This window comes from Anopheles funestus, chromosome 2RL (genome assembly GCF_943734845.2).
Source record: "Anopheles funestus chromosome 2RL, idAnoFuneDA-416_04, whole genome shotgun sequence".
In the NCBI taxonomy this organism is placed as follows: domain Eukaryota; kingdom Metazoa; phylum Arthropoda; class Insecta; order Diptera; family Culicidae; genus Anopheles; species Anopheles funestus.
In genome coordinates this window covers 66,468,801-66,495,266 of record NC_064598.1, presented here as the reverse complement: position 1 = coordinate 66,495,266, position 26,466 = coordinate 66,468,801, and the positions used below count along the sequence as shown (strand labels likewise).

Sequence of the window (26,466 nt, the reverse complement as noted above, 5' to 3'; positions counted from 1 at the left end):
GTTGCCTTTGCTAGTTGCACTGATGTACACAACGATATATTTAAAACAAGCCGAGATCGGAAACACACAAACCGGAACCAATTTCAATGCCACGAAATGTAAATCAAGCCATAATGATAAAATGTGCAACAACAGAAAAAAACAAGCCATACGCAACATTGAACCACGTACCCACACATGGGCTACCCGTACGGTCACAGAGGTCGTCAAAGGTGCACGGTCAGCATAACGGTTTTTGACCGGCGCAGTTGCCCTTAAAAAGTGTAGCCAATCCTTCAATATACCCGATCGCGAATCGCTTACGTGTGTCGTTCCGACAGGGCAATAGTACTTCTGCATCGTATCATGCGCACCATAATTGCACCTTATTAGTAAACGCGATCGTGTGGTGATCACGATGAGTTGACAATGTCTCAGCTACGTTCACGGAGGTTAGTCAGCAGTTTAAGGTTAGCGTTGGTACGATGCGCAAAGGCGGTTACCGTTTTGCGTCTGCTGTGTGATTAGAACAAACGGTTACGCTTGATCGGGAGGGGAGGTTTGTTTTATTACAATGTTCAATCGTGACGTCATCATTTTTTTTACATCAAATGTACACATGTAAGTGTATGCCAAAAAGCAATAAAAAAACTATACTTAAGTGCGTGGAAGTAACAAAAAAACACATACACAAGTACACACAGATGAAGCAGTGTGATGAAGAGTAAAGTGGCAGCATCCAAAGTAGGCAGACAAGGATTGTGATTGAACAAGCGTAGTGTGTACGTGATTAGAAAAGCTGTTGCGATCGTAGATGCCGGCTTGAATGTCTACTGTATACGCAGCCGGAATGAGCCAACCGCACCACACTTAGTCGTTTTGCGCATCCCGCAACGCACAGTTCACCGTCGTCGTTGTCGTCGTCGTTGTTTTCGTGGCCGGTTCGCGCGTTTTTTTGTTCATCCAAAAATCATCCAAAGCTCTCTCAGGTCGTGCGAAAGTGATAAGAAAGGGCGAACAGTTTGTATGGTTTTTTTTATTGTGGAAGTTTAACAGTGGAAACGCAGCTGGTTTTGTTTTAAAACGTTGGATCTATCCCGCGCTTAGTGTTTGTGAGCTTTTCGTGATTGTCCTGAACCATTTGCCGAGATCTACCATACCGAATTCAACCAAAAACCGTGTCACCGTACGTGTGGTGGGCCCATCTGCGAAGGCCACGCGGTTAATTCCCGAGCCATAAAAAAATACAGGTATTGTTGCTTTTGTGTGCCGCCGTTCGATAGTAAGATGCCAAATGAGAGTTTGAGGTTTACGCATGGAAGGTTTATAAAATGAAAAAAAAAGAGTGAGCGAAACTGTTTGATCGACCTAATGTGCCACCAAACCAAACGGACGCGACGCATGCGATCGAGCAAAACAGGGAATGTGGAACCATTTTTGGGCTCTTATATATTGTCTAAGTCTAAGCAGCATCCGCACGTTACGCATTGCAAAGAGAGACGCGTCTGTCGACCATCTCGTAAAAGTGGCAAACGGAGAGATAGAAGAGAGACGAAGGTCAATAAGCGTGTGCCATCGGAGCTTTGAGGATTCAGCGCGAGCTGTTTGGTCAAAATATCCACATGCGCAGGCAGGTGAAGTGTTTTTCAATGTTTGCAAATGGTAATGAACACGTTGTGCTGGTCAAATCAATTTTACGAGAGCCGTCCAAAGGTCTAAATGTTTTAGCAAATTTGTAGATAAACAACAAAAAAAAGCACGTGCGCCAAATATATCTCGTTGCGCGTTAGGAACGATTTGTTTGAAGGGTTTTATTATCGCTTTTTTGGCCTTTTTTCCCCACTCTGCTTCCTTTAATCGTACATTATTTTTAGTTCGTTAAAGCAACTTCGAACACGCGTAAAGAGATTGTCGACGACTAGGCAGTCATTGACCTTTAGAACACGACCTTCTAGAATTTTGTGTGTTTCGTTTGTGTGCCATCGAAACAGTTACGACAAAATAAAACCGAGCATAATTTATCCTAACTTGCAGAGATCAAAATCACACTCACTTCCGCAAACAGAAGAAAAGGAAATGAAAAGTAAATGTAATAATTTATTTATTAGAAATCTCATCTGTCCAATTGTGTCCTGAGCCCAAGGATTGGTGATAACGCAAACTCGTGATGTAACAGAGACCGAGTAATAGAGACCAAGAAAATGAGATAAAAAAGAGCCCGGGAACGAACATATTTTTTTTTCTTTTGGAAGCTGTTACTCTACATAATATTGATGTAATTTATTGCATTTTATGTGTTTGGACCATATTTAACACTAAAATTTCGCTCGGTTGCTCGGTTCATTGGTACGTCGATAACGGAAGGCTGTGACGTAGTAACAAGCGTGTAGAGACCAAGAAAGTGCGATAAGGAAAGCGGGAAAACGAATTATTGGGAGACGTTGGGCCCGAATTGTGATAATTACTACGTGATAGAAACACATGATATTTGGGATAGTTTATGATGAAAAAGACTATCAGCATGTATGTAGTAAAGTATGTAAATAGGATATTATTTTAAATTCCTGATCCTTATTATTACAATCAAACGTTCTTTTGGAAGAAAAAGATATTTTTAACTCTATTCAGTGTTCATCGTTGTCTATATTATCTCTTGCTGACAAGAACTGATAAACAGAAGGGCGTGAATCGAATTGTGTCTGGACCAGCCCCCCTGTAGTAAAGGTTATCTAGTGGCGTTGTAAAAACAAGTCATAAAAGTGAAGAAATACAGTCAGCCTTTTTTATAGAAAATTTGCCATAATTTTGACAATGAAAACAAAAAGAAGAAATCAATTTAAAAACGAAAGCACAAACTGTAGCAAATTGTGTAAAGACTACATGATGAAAATATCAATTCGATTGATTCAGAGGATTTCGAGTAATTCTGAGTATTCCTGGGCGGGTTTTCTGAGAAAAGCAACAGCGTTTTTGCATAGCGATTAGTTTTACTCAGATACAACATCTTTGTTATTTGTCGGTTCATTGATTTGTTTTTTTTTTGTGCAGATATTCTTGAGGTCTTCTTGAGGCGTCGAGGAAATATAACAAAAAATATTGGAAAATATACCTATTTCGAACATGATGCATTCTTATATATTTTTTATTTAAATGTTTATACACCAATAAACATTCTTTGCTAGTTGCAAGAATTCATTGGACTGTACATGATTGAGCACTATCGTCTGCCAATCTATTATACCGGCCTTACTAGCTAGCGGCATCGATGCCATCACCTCATCTCGATTTATGTAGGTCTACCACTTCTTCTCTGTCAATGTGAACGATGGGTTGGGTCGTAACGGTGCCAATCGGAGCCTGGCGTGGCTATTTCGCTGAAGGATAGTGAGTTCTTCTTACAAATCAAACAGATCATAATTCTACGCTGATGTATTCCTATGATGTCCTCCAATGTCTTTCCACACTTATGAGGTCAAAAATTCTTTTGAGCATCTTCCTCTCAAATTGAACAACGTCCATGTCTCAGATAAGTACTAATATTGTGAGTAAACTCAATATTCTCTTATGTGTATTTGAATACTTAAAATAGAGGAGATATCTTAGCATAATACATTGAGTGATAATGTTTGTTAAATTTTGACGGTTACGTTAAAAACTGGTTGATTGTCTTGTGTCTCAGCGTTCGATCTCATATACCGAAGGCCGATGGATCGATTTTTAGCTGTGCCGGCTGTCCCCTGTATCACAAACTTATTGTTCGAATACTGACGTTGTTCGTCACAATTGTTCGAATTGACGAGTACATAACATAGTAATTTCTAAAGAAAGGGTTTTAATGACTCAAACTTTTTAACGTTAACATTCAACCGCTCGTTATGTTGTATACAACTTAAACGTGTACTTCTCACGTGTCCTGAATAATGAGATATTTTGTTTTTAACTACTAACTACGTGCAGTCAGATACTTGGGTCGTGCCTTCTATAATAAGATACTGTCAACATCCATTGTTCGGTAATGATAACAGGATGACCAATGAGGCATTCCAGCCATCGGATGATTTCATCAATGTCAAAGCTGCATTGGCCGAAAATAAATGGCGCGACTAAAACAATAAATCTAATTATGCGATCGATATGAAGATGCACCTCACAACTGCATGATCGGTTTGAATTCTTAGTGCAAAAAAAAGTCACCTAAAAATAAGGTCATCCAGCGAATAAAGTCGGTCAAAAACTGTAGCTGCCCTTTAGCACAATCAAGTTCAAATAGTATGTAGATTGCCGTATTTTTTTCAAAAATCGGGGTTTATTTGTTTGTTTTATATAACTGATAGGCACGGTAAACAGTCAACTGGTAAAAGAGCATCGCTTTCTAATCTTTCTTAACCTTTGACGGAGGGAAAAGAAAGATCCGACCATCAATCCGGACCGATAGGAAGAGTTATTCAATGATCAGTCGGTTAGTTTGTAACTGTAACAGAACACCAATATTTAGAACGAAATAACGCTTCCTTATCATACAATGAAACGGAATTCATTGTAAAGGACTTCTACTATGTTTGATGTCCCCTTCGAGAACTTGTCTTAATTATCGAATGGTATCATTGGCGTTTGGATGATTTTTTTTACTTCTTCTCTCCGTTGTTTATTGAAAGACACCGCCATAAATTCAATTCTCGTACGGAACAGGTTATTAACAGCGGAAAAGATATGGCCCGTACGCGTTGCCGTTGATATGATTAGAATTATCTGTATCGTTGCGATAGTGTTTGGTGCATGCGTAGTGGTAATGATTTATTATCTGGTACGGTTATTATCATAAATGTAGGAGAAGCTACAAAAAAAAAGAACGCACATGTAGTTGGTGGAAGGAAGGAAACAGATTTGGTGCCGATGGGCGATCGATGGTTAACTGCTTGTTGGGTATTGGACTGATAAAATTTTTTGTATGACGCAATTCGTAAGCACAGAAGATGATAAGAACGGGTGTAGATAGCCGATCGGTATCAAAGTATCTAGGCATATTAACTCAATGATCTAGTTGTAGTGAATCTTTATGTAAGAGTGCACGGTAGTTACATGAATCGAGTTTGCGTTTGTTTTCGTTTAATTATTTATTTTAAATTAGTTCTCCCTATTAAATTAGCACCCCCTCCTCCCTAACAAATTAAAATTAGTTTAATTTGTTTTTAATTATTTATGCTATTTTATTTTATATTAATCAAAGTTTTATAAAAAGCAAGAACAAAAAAATGGTACTCAAATAACTAATACAAAAATATTAAAAAAAAAACAGTTCAGTTCTCATATTTCCAGCATCAAATAAATTATAACTGTTAATATTGTAACAGTTGTAGTGCAAAGGGCGTTTCAAGATTAGAAGAAAAAAACACTCCTTCAGAGTTCAACTTTTCCTTTGCCTGCTTATCACTTTCTAAAGCGTGTTTTATACAAAAGAAAAAAGTAATTTTACAAATAGAATATTTTTTTGCTCGGTTAGAACGGCCTGGCCGTATCAAGACACAAATACAATATTGTGTTATAAAAAAAATCGCTTATAGTAAGCATCCGGGACCGGTTGTCCAGGACGCATCCATATTTGACCTCAGCAAACGTGTTAAAATAACCACCCTTAGTGTTGGTAGAATTCCAATGGTCTGGTTTGAGCATAAGCGTTTTATTTTCATACGTACGGTGTTAGAATTCATTATCAGTGACCGTTGCAACTGATTGGCTGTTGTTGCACGTTGTTGAAAGATGGTATTCGGTGCTTAAATGATGCGAGACGTTTTTTTTGTTATCAGCGAGCGCCATCAGCCGTATACTAACACTTGGACAAATTTTGACATATAGGGAAAAATGTCAGCCGATAGTGAACGGACGAAAAGGCAGTTACATGGTGTGTTGTGTTAGTTCATAGAAAGGTGTGTTTTGTAAAGCTGAAATGACTGTTCTTGTGAAATGAAATGTTTTAATAAATAAACAACAAAATTGTACTAAATTAGTAACTTGTTTAAATTGTTGGTAGTATTTTAGGTAACTACTACATACGTTACGTGGTTGTTATGCACTACATCTGATAATGGTCAGACGAATATTGGATGAAACGTCATCCGAGGAATGGTTTGACGGACTGCTACGATGCAGCAAGGTGGCGAGTTTGTGCCGCGTTGGTATCAGTGGCCCGAAGCATCGTGGCGTGTACGGGACGGTTGTTTGGTGATTAGATTACCCGATCCAAAATAGGGGGCATTCCGGGATCGGGCTCAGAGGCTGGTGTGCCTTCGTGGCAAGATCGAACCGGGACCACTGCTCAGTTCTTAAAACGCTTGCTGGAAGATCGCAGGTTCACGTTGTGTGACGAGTTGTTTTAGTTTGTTTTGCCGTGCCGAGTGGATCGTCCATTATAGCAGCAGTCAATAAGGTGCACAGCGAAGGTGAATTTTTGTGCTCCAGAGTTGCGTTACCACTGGCAGCTAGACGACGAGTGAGTGTTATGTTCTTAGTAGTAGCTTTTAATTTAAACAGTGTAATAGACAGCTTTCGGTATTTAACGCACTGCTGAGTGGTATGGTTTTAGAATCAAATTTAAACAATCTCCTAAGCGGACTAAGCGACCGCGGAATGACTTGTTTGATCGCAAGTGTATAAAATCGTAACTAATTTCCCAATCCAAGCGTTTCACACGGGGCCTCCGTTTGTTTTTCCGCTTAGGAACCGCAGAAGTGTAAATCTTGATCTTGATCTTGTACTTTCAAAAATGTAGAATAAACATAAAGAGTATGCTTTTGACTGGTTTATTTTAAGTACTTTCCTGTCACGTAACCATAAGGGTGTTTATTTCAATTTTAACATAATTTGCATTGTATAGGTTCCATTGCTCAGATACTCCCTTATCAGGTTCGATAGCGCCAGTGCAAAGCCAGATGCAAGGCAAGATGAAGGTACTATCAGACGATTGTTACGTAAACGTTTGAACATCTCTCGTTCGACACCGATCACCAGTCAAAAGAGCAAAGTTCAAGGTCCGGCAATCATTGATAGTGGAAGAAAATTTTGTACTTCGAGTGTATTTTTGTTGTTGCTATAGGATGATAATTAATTTTGTTCTTTTTTTGTAAAGCCACCACAAGCCTCAAGTTTCTGTCAATATTTTAGTGCAACATGAGGTACATGAGGATCGATGCTTGCGTTGTACTGTTTTCATTGTGCACAAACTGCTTTTGTTTGATGGTAAAAAGCTTAATTTAACTAGTTTAGCTATTTGATTATCGTTAACAAGTGGTATTAAACTGTCATTGATTGTGTTATCTGGATTGTCGTTGACATTGAACGTGGTTGGTTACTCACATTTTGGATACATTCGGTTGGTTACATTCGATTAATGCTTTTTTAAGAAAAAAAAAAAACATTGCTTGCACATGGTGGAAATCAATGTTTTGATTAGTGGCACGCATTTCGCAGGTGACAAGCATGGTCGTAACAACCCTCCAACGAGCTTATCGATACACCGCGTACAATGCGAGTTCCGTGTCAACGGACGAGGTTATGAAAGTGCCGATCGATGACGGATTTCCCCCGTTACAGCTGGAAGAGCTAGACTTGTGTTGGCCATTTTCTACCACTTTCAACATATTGCCAAGTCATCCTAGGGTGACCATTTTTGTTTGTGTGATATGATTAATTACAAGTACGAAATGCAATCGAAATAACAAAACCTTTTCCCCTTTAAATTTTTAAAGTTTTATTTTCAGCTAAAATAAAACAAAGCACGATGTTTTCATTCCACATGCAGCTTTTATTCTGAATTATACAGTAAATTGCATTCGAGAATCGTCACTTGGTTTCAGAGATTATTTTTTTATGGCACAATAGCGCATTAACCAGCAACGCTCCAGCTGGATGGATTAACATTATCTTTGCGGAAGTGTTTGCACAAAAAAATACGCTCCCGGCGCTCGGTGTTTGGCGAGTGATAAAAATGGAATTAAACGCAACACAAAATGATGAATGATTGCATATCAAAATGTATTGCTCGAGGGAAAAATCAGTGATTCGATTGGTGATGTGTCATAAATGGTAAAAATGAATATTACCATCTTTGCGTGGTTAACAGAGAGTTGGAAACTGTTGCAGCAACACGCCGATGAATGTGTTCGCCGACCGCACGAAGGGAGTGGGTGCCTTACGGTGTGATTGAATTTCAATTATTTCCAGTACAAAAATAGCTACTCGAGTACCTTCTAGTGCTCCCTACCAGTCCATACTCCAGGCGTTCCAGGCCTTATCGTCGTCCTTATCGTGTGTGGCAAGTACGGGATGAGATTGCTTAAATTGCACTGTCCACTTTTCGGGGGAAATAGATACGGGTTCCCGGTTGCCAGCCCGGCGTCCAGCTGCAGTTAGCAGTCAGCTGATGGAGACGTAACGTAAAACATTTCCCGTCCAGCTGTGACGGTTGCAAATCAATCGATTAACGTGCGAATTAATACAATTCAATTGCCGATTGGGCGTGTAGCACTGATTGCGTTATCGTGAACCGCGAAATAATGTCATGGGAAGAAGGTGCAGAAGCGTCGAAAAGTAGCGCGGTACGAATGTTTGATTTTTTTTTGTTTGGTTCGGTAGTTGCTTGTACTCAATGAAGAGCACATGGTGCAGGAAATTTGTGGCAGATTAACGATACGGAGCTGGAATTATGCGAGCCTAACCGTGCGGAAATAGTTGGAGAAAAATCATGAATTAAACATTTGGTTTAATTTAAAAGTGCTCCAAATCAAAATTAAAACTAACCAATTGGGCGAAGAGTTTATGGAATATCAAAGGGTGTATTCGGATGTGGAAAAAGGATGATATCTTACACGTCCGGTTTGCTTCGTGGTCAGGATAACAGAGAGCGTTTTATTTCACATTGACCTTCCTGGTCAGTATCGGCCGCGCAGTTTTCCTCGATCGGATATCCGAACTCATGCAGCTACACTTCGGTGTTTAGTACTCGCCGCTGGCTTGCGTGCGAGCTTGCTTGCTAGTTACGCCACATCACTTCCCCCTTCATTTAAAATTTATCCGGTTGATAAATTTTCCTGCCGTATCGAGTCCGGTAGACAGCCCTTTGAGGATCGGCTGGGTCGGGCTGTTGGGTGTCTGGCTCATCATATCTCGCTGCTTTCAGTCGATCGACGGATATTTCGCACTTCTTTCCTCTAATATCTAAAACGAAAGATTTCTTGTGGCGTTTGATTATTTTGAATGGTCCATCATAAGGTGGGGTCAACGCAGGTTTAACGGCATCGATGCGAACGAAAACATGAGAACAGGACTGCAGTTGTTTTTGAACATACGCCTTTTCCCCAGTGTTGTGATTCGATTGCGGGGGTGGTTTTAAAGATGACATGGTTTGTTTGAGATTTGCCACATAATCCGGAGTCGCATTTGCTGCCTTCTTCGGTTCGTCAAAAAATTCACCTGGTAGTCGTAGTGTTGTACCATACGTGAGTTCTGCAGTCGTTGCACCGATGTCTTCTTTAATGCTGGAGCGCATGCCGAGTAGCACGATGGGCAGTGCTTCAGTCCAACGAGCATTTTTGTGGCAAAGGATCGCGGTTTTCAGCTGGCGATGCATTCGTTCTATCTGACCGTTGGATTGAGGGTGGTAGGGTGTTGTTCGCAGGTGATCGATACCTAACGTCGACGAAAGAGAGCGAAACAATTCCGATTCGAATTGCCTACCGAGGTCAGTCGTTATTTTTGCCGGAACACCAAATCTGGAAATCCATCCGGCGATGAAGGCTCGTGCAACCGTCTCGGCTGTGATGTTAGGGATTGGGATCGCTTCGGGCCAACGCGTAAATTTGTCGATCAACGTCAAGCAGTACGCGTTTCCTTCTGATGGTGGTAGTGGGCCGATTAGATCCATGTGGACGTGCGTAAATCGTTCGCTCGGTGTAGCTATAGTGGTGATAGGCGATTTGTTGTGGCGTGTTATTTTGTTTTTTTGGCATTCTATGCATGTTTCTACGAACGCTTTGCATTCCTTTCGAATAGATGGCCATACAAAACGTTTTGATACCAGGTCAGTGGTTCCTCTTATCCCGGGGTGCGAAAGGTTGTGTAGCTTGGATATGATCATTCTTCTGTGTGCTTTAGGAACGAAAGGTCGAATGTGCTCTGTTGAAATATCGCAAAATATTTTTTTAGTAGAATTCGGTACGGTCAATGTTTTAAGCATAAGTGAAGTTGATTCCGGTGGGTTACTTAAAAAATCTTGTAATTCGGTGTCGGTTTGTTGTGCTTCAGCGATGTGGTGGTAATCTATGTGTGCGCTGATGGTGTCAATGCGGCTAAGCATATCTGCAACCATGTTGTGCTTTCCAGAAACGTGACGTATATCGGTTGTGTACTCGCTGATGAAAATTAATCTCCTCTGTTGTGTGGGGTTGGCGTTCTCTAGTTTTTGTTGAAATGCTGTGGTTAACGGTTTGTGGTCGGTGTACACTACGAATTCGCGAGCTTCCAAGAGGTCTTTAAAATGCTTAATCGCTTCGTAGATAGCGTAAAGTTCGCGATCATAAGTGCTGGTTTTCTGTAGTGCAGGTGTTAATTTCTTTGAAAAGAACGCTAACGGCTCGAGACCCTTGGGGGTTAGTTGATTAAGTGCAGCTCCTATAGCTTGATTGGAAGCATCAACGTCTAAGGCGAGCATTGCATTTGGTGATGGGTGCGCGAGTAAAGCTGCGTTTGCTAGATCGTGCTTGCACTTTTCGAAGGCTTGGCTACTATTATCATCCCATTTTAGTACCGTAGAATCATTTTTGATGTTACCGTTTATCATGCCATGCAAAATTTGCTGGCTTTCTGCTGCGTGCGGTATAAAACGCCTGTAAAAGTTAATCGTCCCCAGGAAGCGTTTCATTTGTCTGGCTACAACTGGTTTAGGGAACTCAAGGATTGCTTGCACTTTAGTGGGCTTAGGTTTAATACCTTCCGCGCTTATCAAATGGCCGAGAAATTCGACCTCTGAACGACCAATTTGGCTTTTTTCGGGATTAATGGTAAGGCCGTTTTGTCTCAGGCGTTCGAATACTATGCGCAAATGTTGTCGGTGTTGCTTTTCGTCTTCTGATGCAACGCATAAATCGTCAACATAGGGAAACACGAACTCTAAATCACCAAGGATGGTATGTAAGTGTCGTTGCAGCGTTTGACCGGCATTTCGCAGGCCAAATGTCATGAAATTAAATTCGAATAACCCGAATGGTGTTGAAATCGCGGTTTTCGGTATGTCTTCATGTGCAACGGGGATTTGGTGGTATGCACGTTGTAGATCGATGCATGAAAATATTTTCTTTTTGAACAATATCGTGGAAAAATCTTGAATGTGCGGCACGGGGTAACGATCAGGCACAGTAATTGCATTTAGGCTTCTATAATCCCCACATGGTCTCCACTTCCCGTTAGCCTTTTTAACCAGGTGCAAAGGGCTAGCCCAGCAGCTCTTTGATGGTTTACAAATACCATTTTCAATTAGGAAATCGAATTCTGCTTTCGCTTCGCGTAGTCTTTCTGGGTCCAAACGACGTGGGCGACAAAAGACGGGTGGACCGGTGGTGATTATCTGGTGCGTAACGTTTGTGTTGACCGGCTTATGCTTGTTGTCTAGTATTGTGATATCTTTGTATTCGTTTAGTAGTTGTGAAAAGCTATCGTATGGACTGCAGGTGGCTACATGGGCTGGTAGAGTGTTAGTGACGACTGACTTATTTTTAATTAGCTTGTTACGTTTGATATCTACTAGTAGATCGAAGTGCTTTAAAAAATCAGCTCCGATAATGTGTGAATCTACGTCTGCTATGGTGAAAGGCCATGTAAATGGTTGGTTAAGACCGATGTCTAAAGTAAGATTCGTAGTGCCGTACGTACCGATTGAACTACCATTCGCGGCGAAAAGTTTCCTGGCTGGCATCGGGTTCATTCTGTCCTTGTATGACGGTGGTATAACCGAAATCTCCGCGCCGGTGTCGATCAGGAACTTGTTGTTGGTTCTGCTGTCGTTCACGTATATTCGCTCGATGATTTCTGCTTTACCGGGGTTCAGCTTGATGCTGGTGCTAGACGTGTTTAGTGTTGTGGTCGTGTGTGATGGTAAGCTGGTGCTGCACGCAGGTTGTCGTTGGGATGTGTTATAGCTGGTGCTGACTGGTTCGGCTCTGCCGGTGAGAGTTGCGCAATCGGGATGTGTGGTGAGAGAGAAACGCACTATTTTTTTCGGGAGTAAACTGGGAGATGCTCGTCGAAAAAAATACATGTAGTCTGTGGATCGCTGGGATGTTCCTTCTCGCAATTCTCTGCCTTGTTCCCATGGCGATAGTGGAACCAACAGATCCAGCGTCGTGTAGCTCGTGATGGTGTTCGTGATCCCGAGGCACTTGAAGTTCGTTGGCCCCATGGTTGTCTAGACGGAGCACGCTGTCTGGGTCGAGGATCGCTGTATGTGTTACGGTGAGGATACGGATAACGATCAGCTGATAGAGCTTCATCCAAGCGACGTGAGAGTGCATCGATGCGGGCCTCTAAACTGCATAGGGGTGCAGGTTCATCGGTTTTTGTTACGGTGCTTATGACGTTGGTGGGGGCTTCGAGGATTTTATCAGCCACGCTGGCTTGTTCGTCAAGCGATGCGGATGGCATCGCGGCGATGATAGAACGAACGGTGGTCGGTAAAGCGCGTAGCCAAATGTTACGCAGGACGTTATCGGAACAACCTTCTCCTCCCATTCTGCGCATCTCGGAAAGGAGCACACTCGGTTTCCGATCACCTAGCGCGACACCGGAGAGTAAGCTCGTAAGACGTTGGTTTTCCGACGGCAGAAAAAAATCGATGACTGACTTTTTCATGGTGTCATATCGATTTGTCAAGGTCGACTTGTTGCATTTAGCAATGGTGGGGTGAAAAAATTTTGCGCGTGTTCCAAGTGCTACTATCACCGCGTTAAACTTATGCTTGTCGGAAAGCACACTGTTCACATAGAATGCCGCTTCTAAGCACACGAACCAGGTTTCTACATCTTCGGAGTCGAAGTCGGGGAAACGAATCTTGGCTTCTGATTTCGCTATTTCTGCCTCTTCCTTCTTCGCCACAATCGGTGCTGTCGTCTTCCCTGCCAGTTCAGTGTCAGGCATCGCGTTGAACGTTTAACACTCGCGTTTAATTGTTAGGGGAAAGCGCGGTACACGTGGCGTGTGGGATATGCGATCCGTGCGGAAGTGAACTACGCGATTGAAAGATAACTCGACGACGATTTTAACAACGGTACACACTCCGCGGCGGTAAATTGCGCGATTATGATTTTGCAATCGACACTCAGTTATTGGATTTCGCGTTCGGGGTCACCAGTTATGGAATATCAAAGGGTGTATTCGGATGTGGAAAAAGGATGATATCTTACACGTCCGGTTTGCTTCGTGGTCAGGATAACAGAGAGCGTTTTATTTCACATTGACCTTCCTGGTCAGTATCGGCCGCGCAGTTTTCCTCGATCGGATATCCGAACTCATGCAGCTACACTTCGGTGTTTAGTACTCGCCGCTGGCTTGCGTGCGAGCTTGCTTGCTAGTTACGCCACAAGTTACTTAAATTCTAACTATCCAAAAGATGAATGTAGGTATTTCATAAATTTTAAATTAGGTGCATTTCGGCCGGAGCTTTAAATCGAAAACTGATGCAACTGATTGCTGTGAGAGGCGTGGTTGTTAAACGATTGGATAAGATATCAAATACGATCGATCTATTTTAATTTTATATATCACATTGAACGAAAAGGAATCTATAATTTTGCGATGGATGCCTGTAATGATCGATGTGTCATGAAGTATCGATAGAACGATTTCAATCACGTTATAAATTGTGTATCCCGATGAGCTAACTAGAAGGAATTTTGCTATTGAGAATGTTATTCGGGTATTTTAAACTTTTAAATATCGCTATCTATTATCTATTATCGCTAACTATTTATATAAAATATAAACTTTTAAATATAAATATTAAATAAAAAAAAACACACACACAGGCTCTTCATTGAGTACGTCGATAACATTATAAAAATGCTTCTGAAAGGCATTGGCTAAACGGAGTAAAATCGACGCTTTAGTAAAGCATGGATATGAGAAAAGAATTTCATGCGAGAATTTTGTGCAAAACGATCGTGGCAAAAGCACCGTAATTATGCTTGCACTAGGGCAAATTAGGATTCACACAATTGACCCGAATTTACCCCGAGCACTGGTGTCTAGTATCTCTTTGGCAATTAATTGTAGTGAAAATCATTATGATCATTTTTCAAAGGTTTTTTTTCATGAAATTAATATCATTTTAAACTGTCTTAAATTAAATCGATTTCATCCAGAGGAATTCAGATAGATTTTGTCCCATGATTCCAACAAAATGTCATCCATCGAGAATAGGGGAAAATCGACGGGTTTTAGAATGATCTGATGATCTTTTATAAATTTAAAATTTCACTTTCAAAAATACTCACTGTTGCCTCGGTGAAAATATTTTATTTCCATCCTACGAAGCAAACGTTAAGCAGCTCAACCGTAAACATTGCACAAAACTTGTGGAAGCTTATCACCCATCAGTATCTGTTATGTTTACAATCAACGAAATAGCACAGCTGCTTTATGATGTACCTGCAGCTCTATTTGATTGATTTGTCCGAGACACATCCCCCCCACCCCCCACCATCCCCGGGGCAGGTTGTTTTGATGAGGTTGAACGATTCGCTGAGAGATTACTTCTGGCAGGATCATAAAAATAGACTATTGCATCGATCCCTGGCTAGCAGGATGTGTACATGCATGGTCAAAAAAACAAAATTCCTAATAGCCCCAAGGACACGTATAGGTAGAACGGTTTTACCATGTTCTCTGCACCATCCACTATCCATACATAAGCGTTGTGATGAAGTGCAGTAAAGAAATTACTGCTTCCTCATTTTGTGTGCAGCCGGAACTGATAGCATCCGGCATTACTTTCACCCGGTCCACCCGGTGTCCCATCGAATGTTCGTTTGTCGGTGTTGTTGATGCTGCTAGCAGAGAGGAGCATTGCCTATTACCTCCTTACGTTAACCCATGTCCGTTTCGTACAGAAACTGCTTATCCATACGGAATTGCAGCCATTTCAGGGTTATGTTATATCCATGGACATGTAGCAAGGAGGCAAAGTTTTCGGGTTTTTTCCGCATACTTGCTTCCCTTTTCCAGGATGGCGGTAAGCAATAAGTACCGTGAAGATGGTTGTGGCAGAAAGAAAAGTTTGTGAAAGTCGCAGTTCAGTTTTGCTCTGCCCCGGCCTCGTATGCATCCTCCCGAATGGCCGTAGGTGTAGAAATGGTCTGCTGCAGAATCTGTCGGTGCTCATAAATAGGGATTTTACGGTTTTACAATCGTGCCACCGGGTCCTTAGCGCATCGATGGCGTATCTTCGTTCAGGTTTGCTGGTCGTGATGTGGTGCAATCCAGTCCAGCTGCAAGTGCAAATATTGGCCAACTGCTGCTGTTTGCTGCATAGCACACGGGTGCATATGCTGCATTTTATCCTATTTTATCATCAAACGCGAAATACCGTTCACGATTGTATCGGGGAAGTGTTTGCTTTTTTGGGGAGGCGGGTAATTGCAACGGGGTCGCAGGAAATGCTGGGATTTTTCGACAAAGTGTTCGAGTGCTCTAGGAGTGCCCGGGTTGTGGCTTGGCGCCTTCCCGCATCGTTGATTGCTTAAGGGTCTTTCGCTTTCGGTGTACCGTAGTACCGTGGCTGGGACCTGTCCATGTAAAGCTTTCCCCACGAACCCCTGAAAGGAACCCATGACAAACTGTGTAACAAGAACTATTAGTCTTGGTTATGTCCTGTTTCGAATCGACGATGCATCATCATCGTCCTTTCCGAGCTTAGTCCGCTTCTAGGGGTATGTTGAGACCGTTGGTGAGAATCGTTGGTGTTGTGAAGGGTCCCATCACCAGTCAACTTGGCAATTTCTTGTCGGGTGGGTTCGCTTCGCTTTCCTCTTCTCCTGAGTGCTGTCCTTAGCTTGTGCTCAAAATATTGTGCAATAACCAAAAATTGTGTGTGAGTTTTTGGACCGTGGTTTTGCAAGTGATGTCCTCGGTACGGGAACTCCACCCTAGCCCCTCGCTTTTACTGTTGAATTTTGAGCTCAGTGAAATGCTGAATTGTTGGAAACACTTGCGCTTGATGGTAAAATGTATTACGGATGTCCTCACATGCATGCTTGACGGTACCGTGTGTGGTGTGGCACAATTCAACAGTTCTCGCTTTCCTTTTTTGGGCAGATTATCTGATGTGCATCATGCATGTAATACCCATGCCGTTGATGGTGATTACCCGTTATCAATCAAAATTCCTGTCCATCGGGTGCAATTTCGAGGGCCGACATCAAATATGTTATGGGATCGCTTTTTAACCGTGGCATATGATAATGTTTATGGTACATGTGCATCCAAAAGACATATTTATAACTCAAAAAAAAGTCTGAGTGCGAATATGATCCGTCAATTAAGTATCTAATAGATAAGTTTTCTAACTGAACCACCTTCTCCCTTAGTCTCGCTTTTCGGTATTCAATCGAGCATATCGGAAGTCGTGGAACAAGTCTCATCTGAATGAATTCTTCTATATGTATTACTTTTAATTTTAATTTTTACTCTTTATTTTAAATATTTAATTGTGACAAGAATTACTAATAAGTCATTACTTTTGGGACGCATAGTGTCACAATAGTAGTAGAAAATTCCATCTGGACTGTTCCCTCGTATGAAGGACCGACTACGTGGTAAAGTCTAGTAAGAAATAAGTCTACGAGAAATGGCCGGCAAATCCTTAAGGGTCGTTAAGCCAACAAGAGAAGGAGAGAATGTGTGTGTGAGAGAGAGAGAGAGAGAGAGAGAAAGAGAGAAAGAAAGGAAGAGTAGGTCGTTAAGCTTAAACGAAGATTCCATTAAAAAAATACGCTTTTTATATTACCTTCCACTAAAGCTCTCCAGAACTTTGGACTGTTCGATGAACTCTTAAAGCAACAGTAGCTATTAGCAACTAAAGACTTTCTTTTGCCCTTTGGTGACGTCAAACAGCACATCGTTACAAAGCGGGAGGCTCGCACGATGTATGACTGTGCAATAATCGAGCAATACACTTAGCTTTTAATCATACAATTGGTTTTGATCGTTAGATAATAGCTATTTATGACTGTCGTATCGCATTAATTACACCGTATTGTATTGCATTAGAGTGACTTTAGAACCAAGTACCAGTTTGGATTAATTAACCCTGATTAATTGGTTGTTTCCACTCTTTTGTAGATTTTGCAGTAAGTCGGCACAGGTAGAAGAAGGTGGTCTATAACGTGGTTAGAACCACTGCACAAGTAGGACATCATGCCTGGAGAAGAGAATGGTAAGGTTCCGTCGGTGACGGGACCAACTGGTCGCATCCTACCCGCCGATAGCTATACCTCAACCGATCCAACCGTACCGGTAAAGCTACGCATTGCCAAGGAAGGTTTAGCTTCGCTCGATCCACTCTCCGTCCCGGACCTGATGAACCGAACTGTGCGCGACCACCCGAACCATCCGGCGATGGTGTTCCAAAATGCCCAAAAACAGTGGCAAACGGTCACTTACAGCGAGTATCGCACCCGTGTCCATCATATGGCGAAGGTGTTCATCAAACTCGGCCTCGAACCGCATCATACAGTGGCTGTGCTGGCGTTCAATAGTCCGGAATGGTTCGTTTCCGAGCTTTCGGCGATTCATGCAGGGTAAGGTTGATATGTGTTCGTTTTGAGAATTTTGTTTTTGTAGCTGTTATTGCTTGATTGTATGTAACGCTGTGTCTGTTTACATCTCGTTTTGCAGTGGCATTATTACCGGCGTATACACAACTAACTCGGCCGAATCGGTTCAACATGTGCTGGAAAGCTCCCGTGCCCAGATCGTGGTGGTGGACGATGCGAAGCAAATGGAGAAAATCTGTTCTATTCGTCAGAACCTGCCGAACCTGAAAACAGTCATTCAAACGATGCCACCGTACGCACCGTACGTCAAGCGGGAGGATGGCTACTATCGCGTAAGTTTCCTACCAGACACCGCTGGCTAGAGTGCATTTTTTAACAACCAACAACCGTCCCATGTCGATCATTTTTGATACGTTTTTTTTTGTCGAACCAATGTCGACGGAACGGAGCAACAAACAGAGTGGGTTTCCTGTTACTGTTACTACCGTCCACCGACCAGGGGCGAATGTACAGTCGGCAGCATTGACAGTGTTAGAGGGCTTTCGAGTGATATCTTTTATGCGCTTTCGAGTTGAATGGTTTTTGCGCTACATTGCACGATCGGTACATTCAGTGCTTCCCGAGGTGGAGATTGTGGTAAAACATCAAACGTGCGTGCTTTACGTATGTTTTTTTTATATCAATTCAAGCACCCTTACAAACCATCAGTTGCAATTGCCCTTTGATACCTTAACAGTGTAGTTCATGGTGCGATTTTTTCTTCTTCTCACAATCCCCAATGTACGTTTACGAGTTCGCGTACTACGGTCAATGGGGTAATGAATCAAATTTGACCTATCTTCATCAAGCTTTTGCAAACCGTTAACGTTAATAATTGAGATGTTACTGGGTTTTGATCAAATGCACAGCTTTTGTATAAAAATATTTAGAGCAGAATTCATTTCCAACTACGCTAAATCAGATTTTACGTTTTAGGAGACAAAGCAAGATTACAGTTAAAAGTAATTTTCTAGCAGTAACTGGTTGAAATATTTATTGTAGATTTATTGTATTTATTGTAGCGATCCTATTGTGATGTATTTTCTACGAGAGTTATTAGCGATACTTGACAAGAAATAACTTTACATGAAATTTTTTTTAAATGTTTGACACGTTATTTATCTATCAAACAAATTATTCATGTTATGAAATTTCATCCAGATCGTTCTGTAAGGATAGCGCTAGTATAATTCCGGTCCAGTAACTTAAATATGTTTCTGGAACAGGACGACCAAGTGTTGGATTTTTGGAAAAAAAATAAGTGTTGCTATATACAGTGAGTATAGTATAGTATATAAATACTATAAGCGCTTTTTCTAGATATGTAAATGACATTTAAGGGACTATTATCCGTGCAAATCGATTAACCGGTATTAGTTCGGTTCCGAGCACCCCGGATAATCTACGTTCTACTGTATTATAAAAAAAATATATGAAAAGCAAGAAGAATTAAATCACATAATTTAATGTTATCTACATAAAAATGTTATCACACATTTAAAGGCAACAATTAAAATCTACTATAACATATACACTTTAACACATATCCCTTAAAAGAATCCGTAACGGCAGTGAGGTGTTTTCGATTCAATTAGAATGTTATTGGATTTTCCGTTATCAACCTGTGGTGCCGGAAGGAACACGATATTATAGGTAGCAAAAAAACGAGTGTATAGAGGCAAAAAACTCGAACCAAATTATATCGAAATCCTTTCCCCTTATGCGGTGTGCAAAGGAATGGGTAATAAGTTTCATCTGCTACCTTGCGGGATTGTACAGTTGAAAGGAATAGGAGAAATTAAAATTCATCCCGTTAGCAGTATTTTAGTTCGTTTTTTTTTGCATTTTCCACCAGTGACGATAATCGGCAGCAACCGTTGATGATTGTTGTACCTGGGCAATTTGCACTTTCGGGTCTATATGGGAGGAAAAGCGAATGATATGAAAAATTAGCAAATGACACTTAAGGAGCGGATTGAATAGCTCGTGGGGAGATTTTTTGTTAAACTAATTGTAGATTGGGATTATTGTTTTAATAGAATTTGTACACAGGAGAAACATTTTTTGATAGTCTTTTATTTCGCACTTGGGAAATATTTGACTATATGGCATAATATCACCGTAGTCTTTTTTTGCATCCTGTGCAATGACCTTAGAAGGGGTTTTAGGGGCTTTTTTCCATTGCTGGATAATCATACTAACGTATAAGAAAACGATCCCGATGAGATTTTGGTACTGGTCCCGTTATGTGAAATCTGGCACCATTATCGCTTAACCACTGGGCGCCTCCATCGCATAGGAGTTTTATTTCAATACGTTTAATACATCGATTTTTTCCCTTTTCCTGAAAAGAAAATTTCATATTAACAAAATTTTATAGATTACTTTTATTACACTTAACAATCACGAAAAAGGTAACCTTTGAACCAGAGATCTTGCGCTCATGCTCTGGTAAAAGAAAAATCACATTGATGCCTTGCCAACAAGGTTGCAGTGGGAAAATAGATACAACATCATTAATCACGGTACATGAACTGAGTAAAGCTACCGGTTAAACCCAGAGCCGTAGCATCATCTGAGCTTCGCCGGGGCTACCACTGCGGGCAGGAAGAAAACGAAACATTAACGATGATGACACCTGCGATGCGACGCACTTTGACTATCCGCAGTACCGTCATAATGGCGTCATATAAACAGGAAACCTTTTTAACCAACAACTTTCCATCGATCCCATCGTACCACTGCGCACTTTGTCTGGTTTGGGGGAATGGGATGCGATTTTGTTCGTTTCTCTTTAAAGAAAGTCGATAAAATCCGATGTTTCTTGTTCGTACATCTTCCTTGTTCGTGGTGGTGCGGTAAAGGTGTTGGGTTTACATCGGTTTAGCCCAATATTTCTCACTTGTCATTTCACTTTCGATTCCATGTGTTGCCATGCTGGTAGTGGAACCAAATCTGTTGTCCAAAATTGCCATACAAAATTGTCGCATCATCATCATCAGCATCCTCCTCATCTTCACGATCGATTCCCGGCAGGCGGTGGGAAGGTACTTTTCAGCCTCTAAAAATCTGTCACTGGAGAACATTATTTCACACGCCAGTAGCGCCAGTTTGGGTTCGATAAAAAGGGGGCACCCACCCGTCGGGTTCCAGTATCCAATGTGTTCAATATTTCTTACATCTGGGGGCTGAGGGGATCCAACACGGGGGATGCGTTAGGGATGCTATGCTACCAAGGAACTACCATCGCTACGACTACTAACCAAAGCGTTCCAATATATCATAAATAATCGGACAAAATAAATCACACCATCGCCGTCGCTGGCCCACTGCATCCGCATGGTGGGTAAACGGAAAACGCATCCCCCCGGCCGTATGATACAAGCGCACAAATTCGTGACTGTGCGGTCCGATTCGAGCTGCAGAACGGTGGGGCCCCGGGATGGTCGTGTGTTGGTACAATTTCGACAGCAAATTGCTACCAATTCATGGCAGCAGGAAATAGCGACGTCCGATATGGTGGCCCTTTTTCTGTTTGGTTGTTGTGTCTCGCGCGTCTAAGTTAGAACGTCTTAGGTAGCATCCTGCGCACGGTAGAGGATGTACAAGGGTCGCATGATGGAACACGGCTGTAAGAAGGAAGGACCGTATTTTTATTTCATTTTTTTTTTGGCGAAACATAGTACCGATCCAATCAAGTTCCAATTTCGTACCCGTGCTACGTGAGTGGCGCAAGGAAAAAGAAAACTGGGAGAGGAAGTTAGACTACTGCTTCAAGGATGAAACTGCTGGATACAAATAGTCAATTTTTCTCAACATATGATTGATATGTTTGACTAAGAAACATTGTTGATGTGTTTAGGTCGGTGTGTCGGCGGGTGACCGCAGAACTTGCGTGGGCATAAAGTGTACGGTTTGGAGAATGTGAATTGGTATTTTTGAATGACAGAAAGGCACTTGAATGGATGATGTGGGAAATTTTTTGGGCAAAAAAACTAGAGCTAAGCATTGTTCAGTAAATATATTAACGCAGCAAAGCCATTACATTCGACGCCATTTTTGTATGATTGAATTTTTATTCGTTTTCAATTTCTATTCTTTTACATTCCTTAAGTTAATCCTTTAGTTTCTTATCCAGCTTCGGGCGTTTGTTAGACACTGGAAAATGATTATGAATCGAAATGAACCTACGCTCACTACGTGACCTGTGTAACATTAAAAAAAAACCCTCAATAAAGAGAGACAACATGTTTTTTTCTTCACAACAAGGTTTGTGCAGATACTAATAGGATGGACACTAATCTAATGGAATTGCTGAAAACAAAGGAATCTTTAAAGTATCCTCAGAACGCTAAACTGCCAGGACATTCTGCTCTTTACTTTTTCCCTTTGATAGTCAGTCCGTATTCCCTTTATTTTTATGTTTTTTTCCGTTGCGAAAAACGAAGACATTCCTGGGTTGAACATCATCGATTGCATGCGGAAGTTGTCAATTGTCTCGTGGGGATTGCTAATGAATGAAGCAAGGAGATGGGCGAAAAAAGGATACAGAACTGCGATCACCCGTACGCATGTGTGCACGATCCATTCCCGTTTCGAATATGTTTTTATTCAACAGAAAACAATAGCTAAAGAAGGGTTGGAGGGTAAATGGAAATGGGGAAAAAGGGCACAGTTGGGCAAGAATAGCAGCATCGAAAATTGTGCCTCAAAATGACTTCATGCCAAGTCGTGACTGGACTGGTGGACACGAATCACCAATCTGTGGTTGAATTTTTGTACCAACCATTTGCTTTCATGCCATTCGTCTCTGGTACCGTTTTTGGGTCGACCGAAAATTGGTGAAACGTTTTTATAACGAGATCTCTTCTTAGGAGCGCTGAAAGAACTCGTTTCGTTCAACAATTTGAGACGTTTGTCCGCGGGCGAAAAAAAAAACATCAAATTATGTGATTGTGTTACGGAATGTTTTGCTCAAATTATTCCATCGCTCTTTTAGGATGGGGTCACAAGGAAAGGAATATAGCATATAGCAGCTCCGGTTTAATAATAAATTCTAACGTTTGTTTGATTCATATGTAATAATTTAATTTAAATTACTCTACTTTATGTGTATCAATTGGTTAATGTTTTTCAAATATTACATTTTTCTACAATTTATTTTCTCTTTTTTTCGACAGTGGTCGGAATTGGAAGAAATGAACGTAGACGATGTGGAGGAAGAATTTAACAATCGTCTCGCGAACATAGCCATCAATCAATGTTGCTGCCTGGTTTATACGGTAAGGAATAAACGTTTTTTTTACCATTTCTAAAAATAAGCAAGGAAAACCAATGTATCAAACGTACACCGCTATCCGTTATCTTCGTAGTCTGGTACGGTCGGTAATCCAAAGGGCGTTATGCTGAGCCACGACAACTTTACGTGGGACTCGTACGCGATTGGCAAGCGGCTCCATCAAATTCGTTACGCCGAGGAGGTGCTCGTATCCTTCCTACCCCTAAGCCACGTTGCCGCCCAGATGGTAGACATCTTCCTAACGCTGCAGTTCGCCTGCACCGTGTACTTTGCCGATAAGGATGCAATGAAGGGTACGCTACTGAACACGCTGCAGGAAGCAAAACCGACCCGTATGCTAGCGGTACCCCGGGTGTACGAGAAGATCCAGGAAAAGATGCTCGCGATCGGAGCCCAGAGTGGTGCGGCCAAGAAGTTGGTGGCTGGTTGGGCAAAGAGCGTAACGCTGCAGCATCATCTGGACGCGATGGAAGGGTAGGTGTATGATATTTTTATCTGGCTACATGGCTTACCGTTTTGTTTTCCATTTTTTTTTCTTCTAGAAAACCAACAAACTCGTGGCAATATCGTCTGGTGAAGAACTACATCCTGTCGAAGGTGAAAGACGCGCTGGGATTCAGTCGTTGCGTAACGTTGGCAACAGCGGCCGCCCCTATGGACCGTGAAACGAAAAAGTACTTTATGAGTCTCGATTTACCGATCAACGAGGCTTTCGGTATGTCAGAAACGTCCGGTGCACATTCGTTGACTGCTCCGGATAGCTATAACTTCGATACGATCGGTAAACCACTCGGTGGTTGCGAGACGAAAATTGATAAACCGGACGAGAAAGGACATGGTGAAATTTGCATGCGGGGCCGCCACATACTGATGGGATACATAGGAGAGGAAGGAAAAACTCACGAAGCCGTGGACGAGGACGGATGGTTACATTCGGGCGATGTAGGATATGTTGATGAGTCCGGTTTCATGTACATTACGGGACGCATCAAGGTAATGTTGAGGAGTTGCACTAACGTATATTCTTAGTTCTTTTATTTCTCATCAAGACCACTTTTTTCTACTTTTTTCTTATCCAACAGGAACTTATTATCACCGCAGGCGGTGAAAACATCCCGCCAGTGCACGTGGAGAATCTCGTCAAGAATGAGCTACCGTACGTGAGCAATGCGTTCCTCGTGGGTGATAAGCGTAAATTCCTTACGATGTTGATAACGCTCAAAACGCAAATGAACCTCGATACCGGTGCACCAAAGGATGAACTAACGCCGGAGACGATCATCGCACTGAAGGAACTAGGCGTCGAGTATAGCAAACTGAGCGAAATTCATGCAGCTGGTCCCTGTCCGAAGGTGCGTTGTTTTAGCTGGAAGTAAATTTGATGTAATCTGATGCAATGAGTGTTACTTTCTGCCATTCCTTACAGGTTTTGAAAGCCATCCAGGAAGGTATCGATCGGGCAAATGCGAAAGCCATCTCGAACGCGCAAAAGATTCAAAAGTTTGCCCTACTAAAGGCCGACTTTTCTGTGCCCGGTGGTGAGCTGGGTATGTACGCTGACAAATATGGACCTAAGTAAAAACCCCTTTGTTTCATGCGTTTTTATTCTTATTTTTCTTATCAGGCCCTACGCTGAAGATCAAACGTAACGTCGTGGTGGATAAGAACACGGTCGTTATTGAAAAGTTCTACTCCTAGAAGAACGAAATACCCAGGCCATCGACTCGTAACATAACTTGTGCAATTTCTTACGCTACCCGATTTTGTTTTCGAACGAGATTATTTCATTCCATTCCTGTGGAGCGATTCCTGTTTTTTTTTGTTTGTTAGTGATAATGTGTTTTCCAAATTTCCTATTCCTTTAAACTATCTTATAAGTATCATAGACAAGACATACAGTAGCATTTCCATTCCGCTTTTTGTTGGAAGGAAATCGATGGGACAAGTGCGACACTATTATAACTGCGGCACTCGCCGCAAGGTAAGCTACCCGGCGAGAAACAATGCCCTTTACCCGCTACATCGTAGCTGATTGTTTAATGTTAATTGGTCAGTTTTCAACGTTCGGAAATTACTTCAGATAAGTTGTTTTTGCTTCTGTGTACTGTACCGTTTATCGTAAGTTGTTTGGTGATATTATATAGATGCTTTCACCAATGGGGTGAAAAAGTGTAATTCCTTACCAGAGAAATATGAGGAACGAACGTCCGCTGTAGTACGATGTGCTACATGTAGGTGGGATGTTTGTTTTGTTCGTAAATGTGTTTTCGTTGCTATTTCGTGGTAACATCTTGTACAAATTTTTTGTTCAGATTCGTATCTAATGCATTTAGTCATTTAGATTTTGCAAAGTAATTGTACAAAAGTAAAGGAAAGCAAATTATGTGCAACGCCAGGAAAAAAAAAACATTAACTGTGAATAGATCATTGTTGAGTTGATTCGAAAAGATAAATAAAATGTTCAGGCTTTATAGAAAAAAAAATCACGGTACTAAAATCGATTCCGAACGCTTCACATGAAACTTATCAACCATTATCATCCGAGGCATTACTGATTGAATTTACGGGTACGGTTCTGTTTGATTTATCACTTAAAGTATATCCTATTGCTGAAGAAAAAAAAAGTCAGCTTCTCCCATTCACTGCCGATTAAAGTTGTAGCCTAGATATTGCACAACACGCTACACTCAAAACGGGGATCATATTCAGTGCGCACCGTTGAAGAGGAATGTGAAGCAGGTTTCTACGGTAAAAGCATCGAATTTTAAAGCGCGTGCCCGGATCCATTCTATCTAGCAAATGGAGGAGGAAAAAAAAGCCCACCCAACTTGGGGATCGTCAGGAGTCAACGCTAGCGGGGTTTGAAAGTTCAAGCGGAAAACATTCGAGAAGATTTTATGAAGGGCCGATGTTATCTGGGCCATCAGATAACTTTGTGGCTTGGGCTGGGGAGGGTATAGTGAGCAGACTTTTGATTTTAATTTAATTTTTGACTTTCGAATTAGGAAGGCCAGAGGGTGTGTGACGATTCGCAACACAACTCTGTGGTTGATTTTAAACGAGTGTAAAATCTTTCATCGACATCGACATTCGTGGTTGCACGGCGTTGATTAAGAATAGCATCCGGTTATGTAGTGCTATCGCATCTGTTATCTGTTTTGCTCGTGATGTGGATAATGGGAAGAGGATAGCACCAAAAAAATATTTTAAATATGTTTTAAAGGAAGAAGTTTTTATGCTCTAAAGCATGGTAATAATAACAGTCTATTAATAAAGTAATGTTTTCCAGAAACATGAGTGCAGCCAGAGTAAAATAATTGCATTTAACTTAAATAA

General features: G+C 41.5%; 2 protein-coding genes across 3 annotated transcripts; one reads left to right on the top strand and one right to left on the bottom strand.

The window, feature by feature from the left end:
- The first annotated feature begins 388 nt into the window (after positions 1-388).
- LOC125765558 (very long-chain-fatty-acid--CoA ligase bubblegum) lies at positions 389-25,170 on the top strand. 2 transcript variants are annotated; one of them, XM_049430847.1, is made up of 9 exons: positions 389-1,229; positions 17,359-17,816; positions 17,914-18,124; positions 23,012-23,113; positions 23,204-23,604; positions 23,673-24,123; positions 24,213-24,482; positions 24,557-24,677; positions 24,755-25,170. In XM_049430847.1, the coding sequence occupies exons 2-9, from the start codon at positions 17,434-17,436 to the stop codon at positions 24,826-24,828; spliced, it is 2,013 nt and encodes a 670-aa protein (XP_049286804.1). In that variant the 5' UTR covers positions 389-1,229; positions 17,359-17,433; the 3' UTR covers positions 24,829-25,170. The 2 variants fall into 2 exon arrangements, with proteins under 2 accessions (XP_049286804.1, XP_049286805.1); XM_049430848.1 differs by lacking the exon at positions 389-1,229 and adding an exon at positions 6,038-6,466.
- LOC125765608 (uncharacterized) lies at positions 8,794-13,598 on the bottom strand. Its single transcript, XM_049430937.1, has 2 exons — positions 11,899-13,598; positions 8,794-9,205 (listed from the first exon to the last, which is right to left on the bottom strand). Exons 1-2 carry the CDS (start codon positions 12,422-12,424, stop codon positions 9,183-9,185), a joined length of 549 nt encoding a protein of 182 aa, XP_049286894.1. The 5' UTR covers positions 12,425-13,598; the 3' UTR covers positions 8,794-9,182.
- Positions 25,171-26,466: the final 1,296 nt, after the last annotated feature.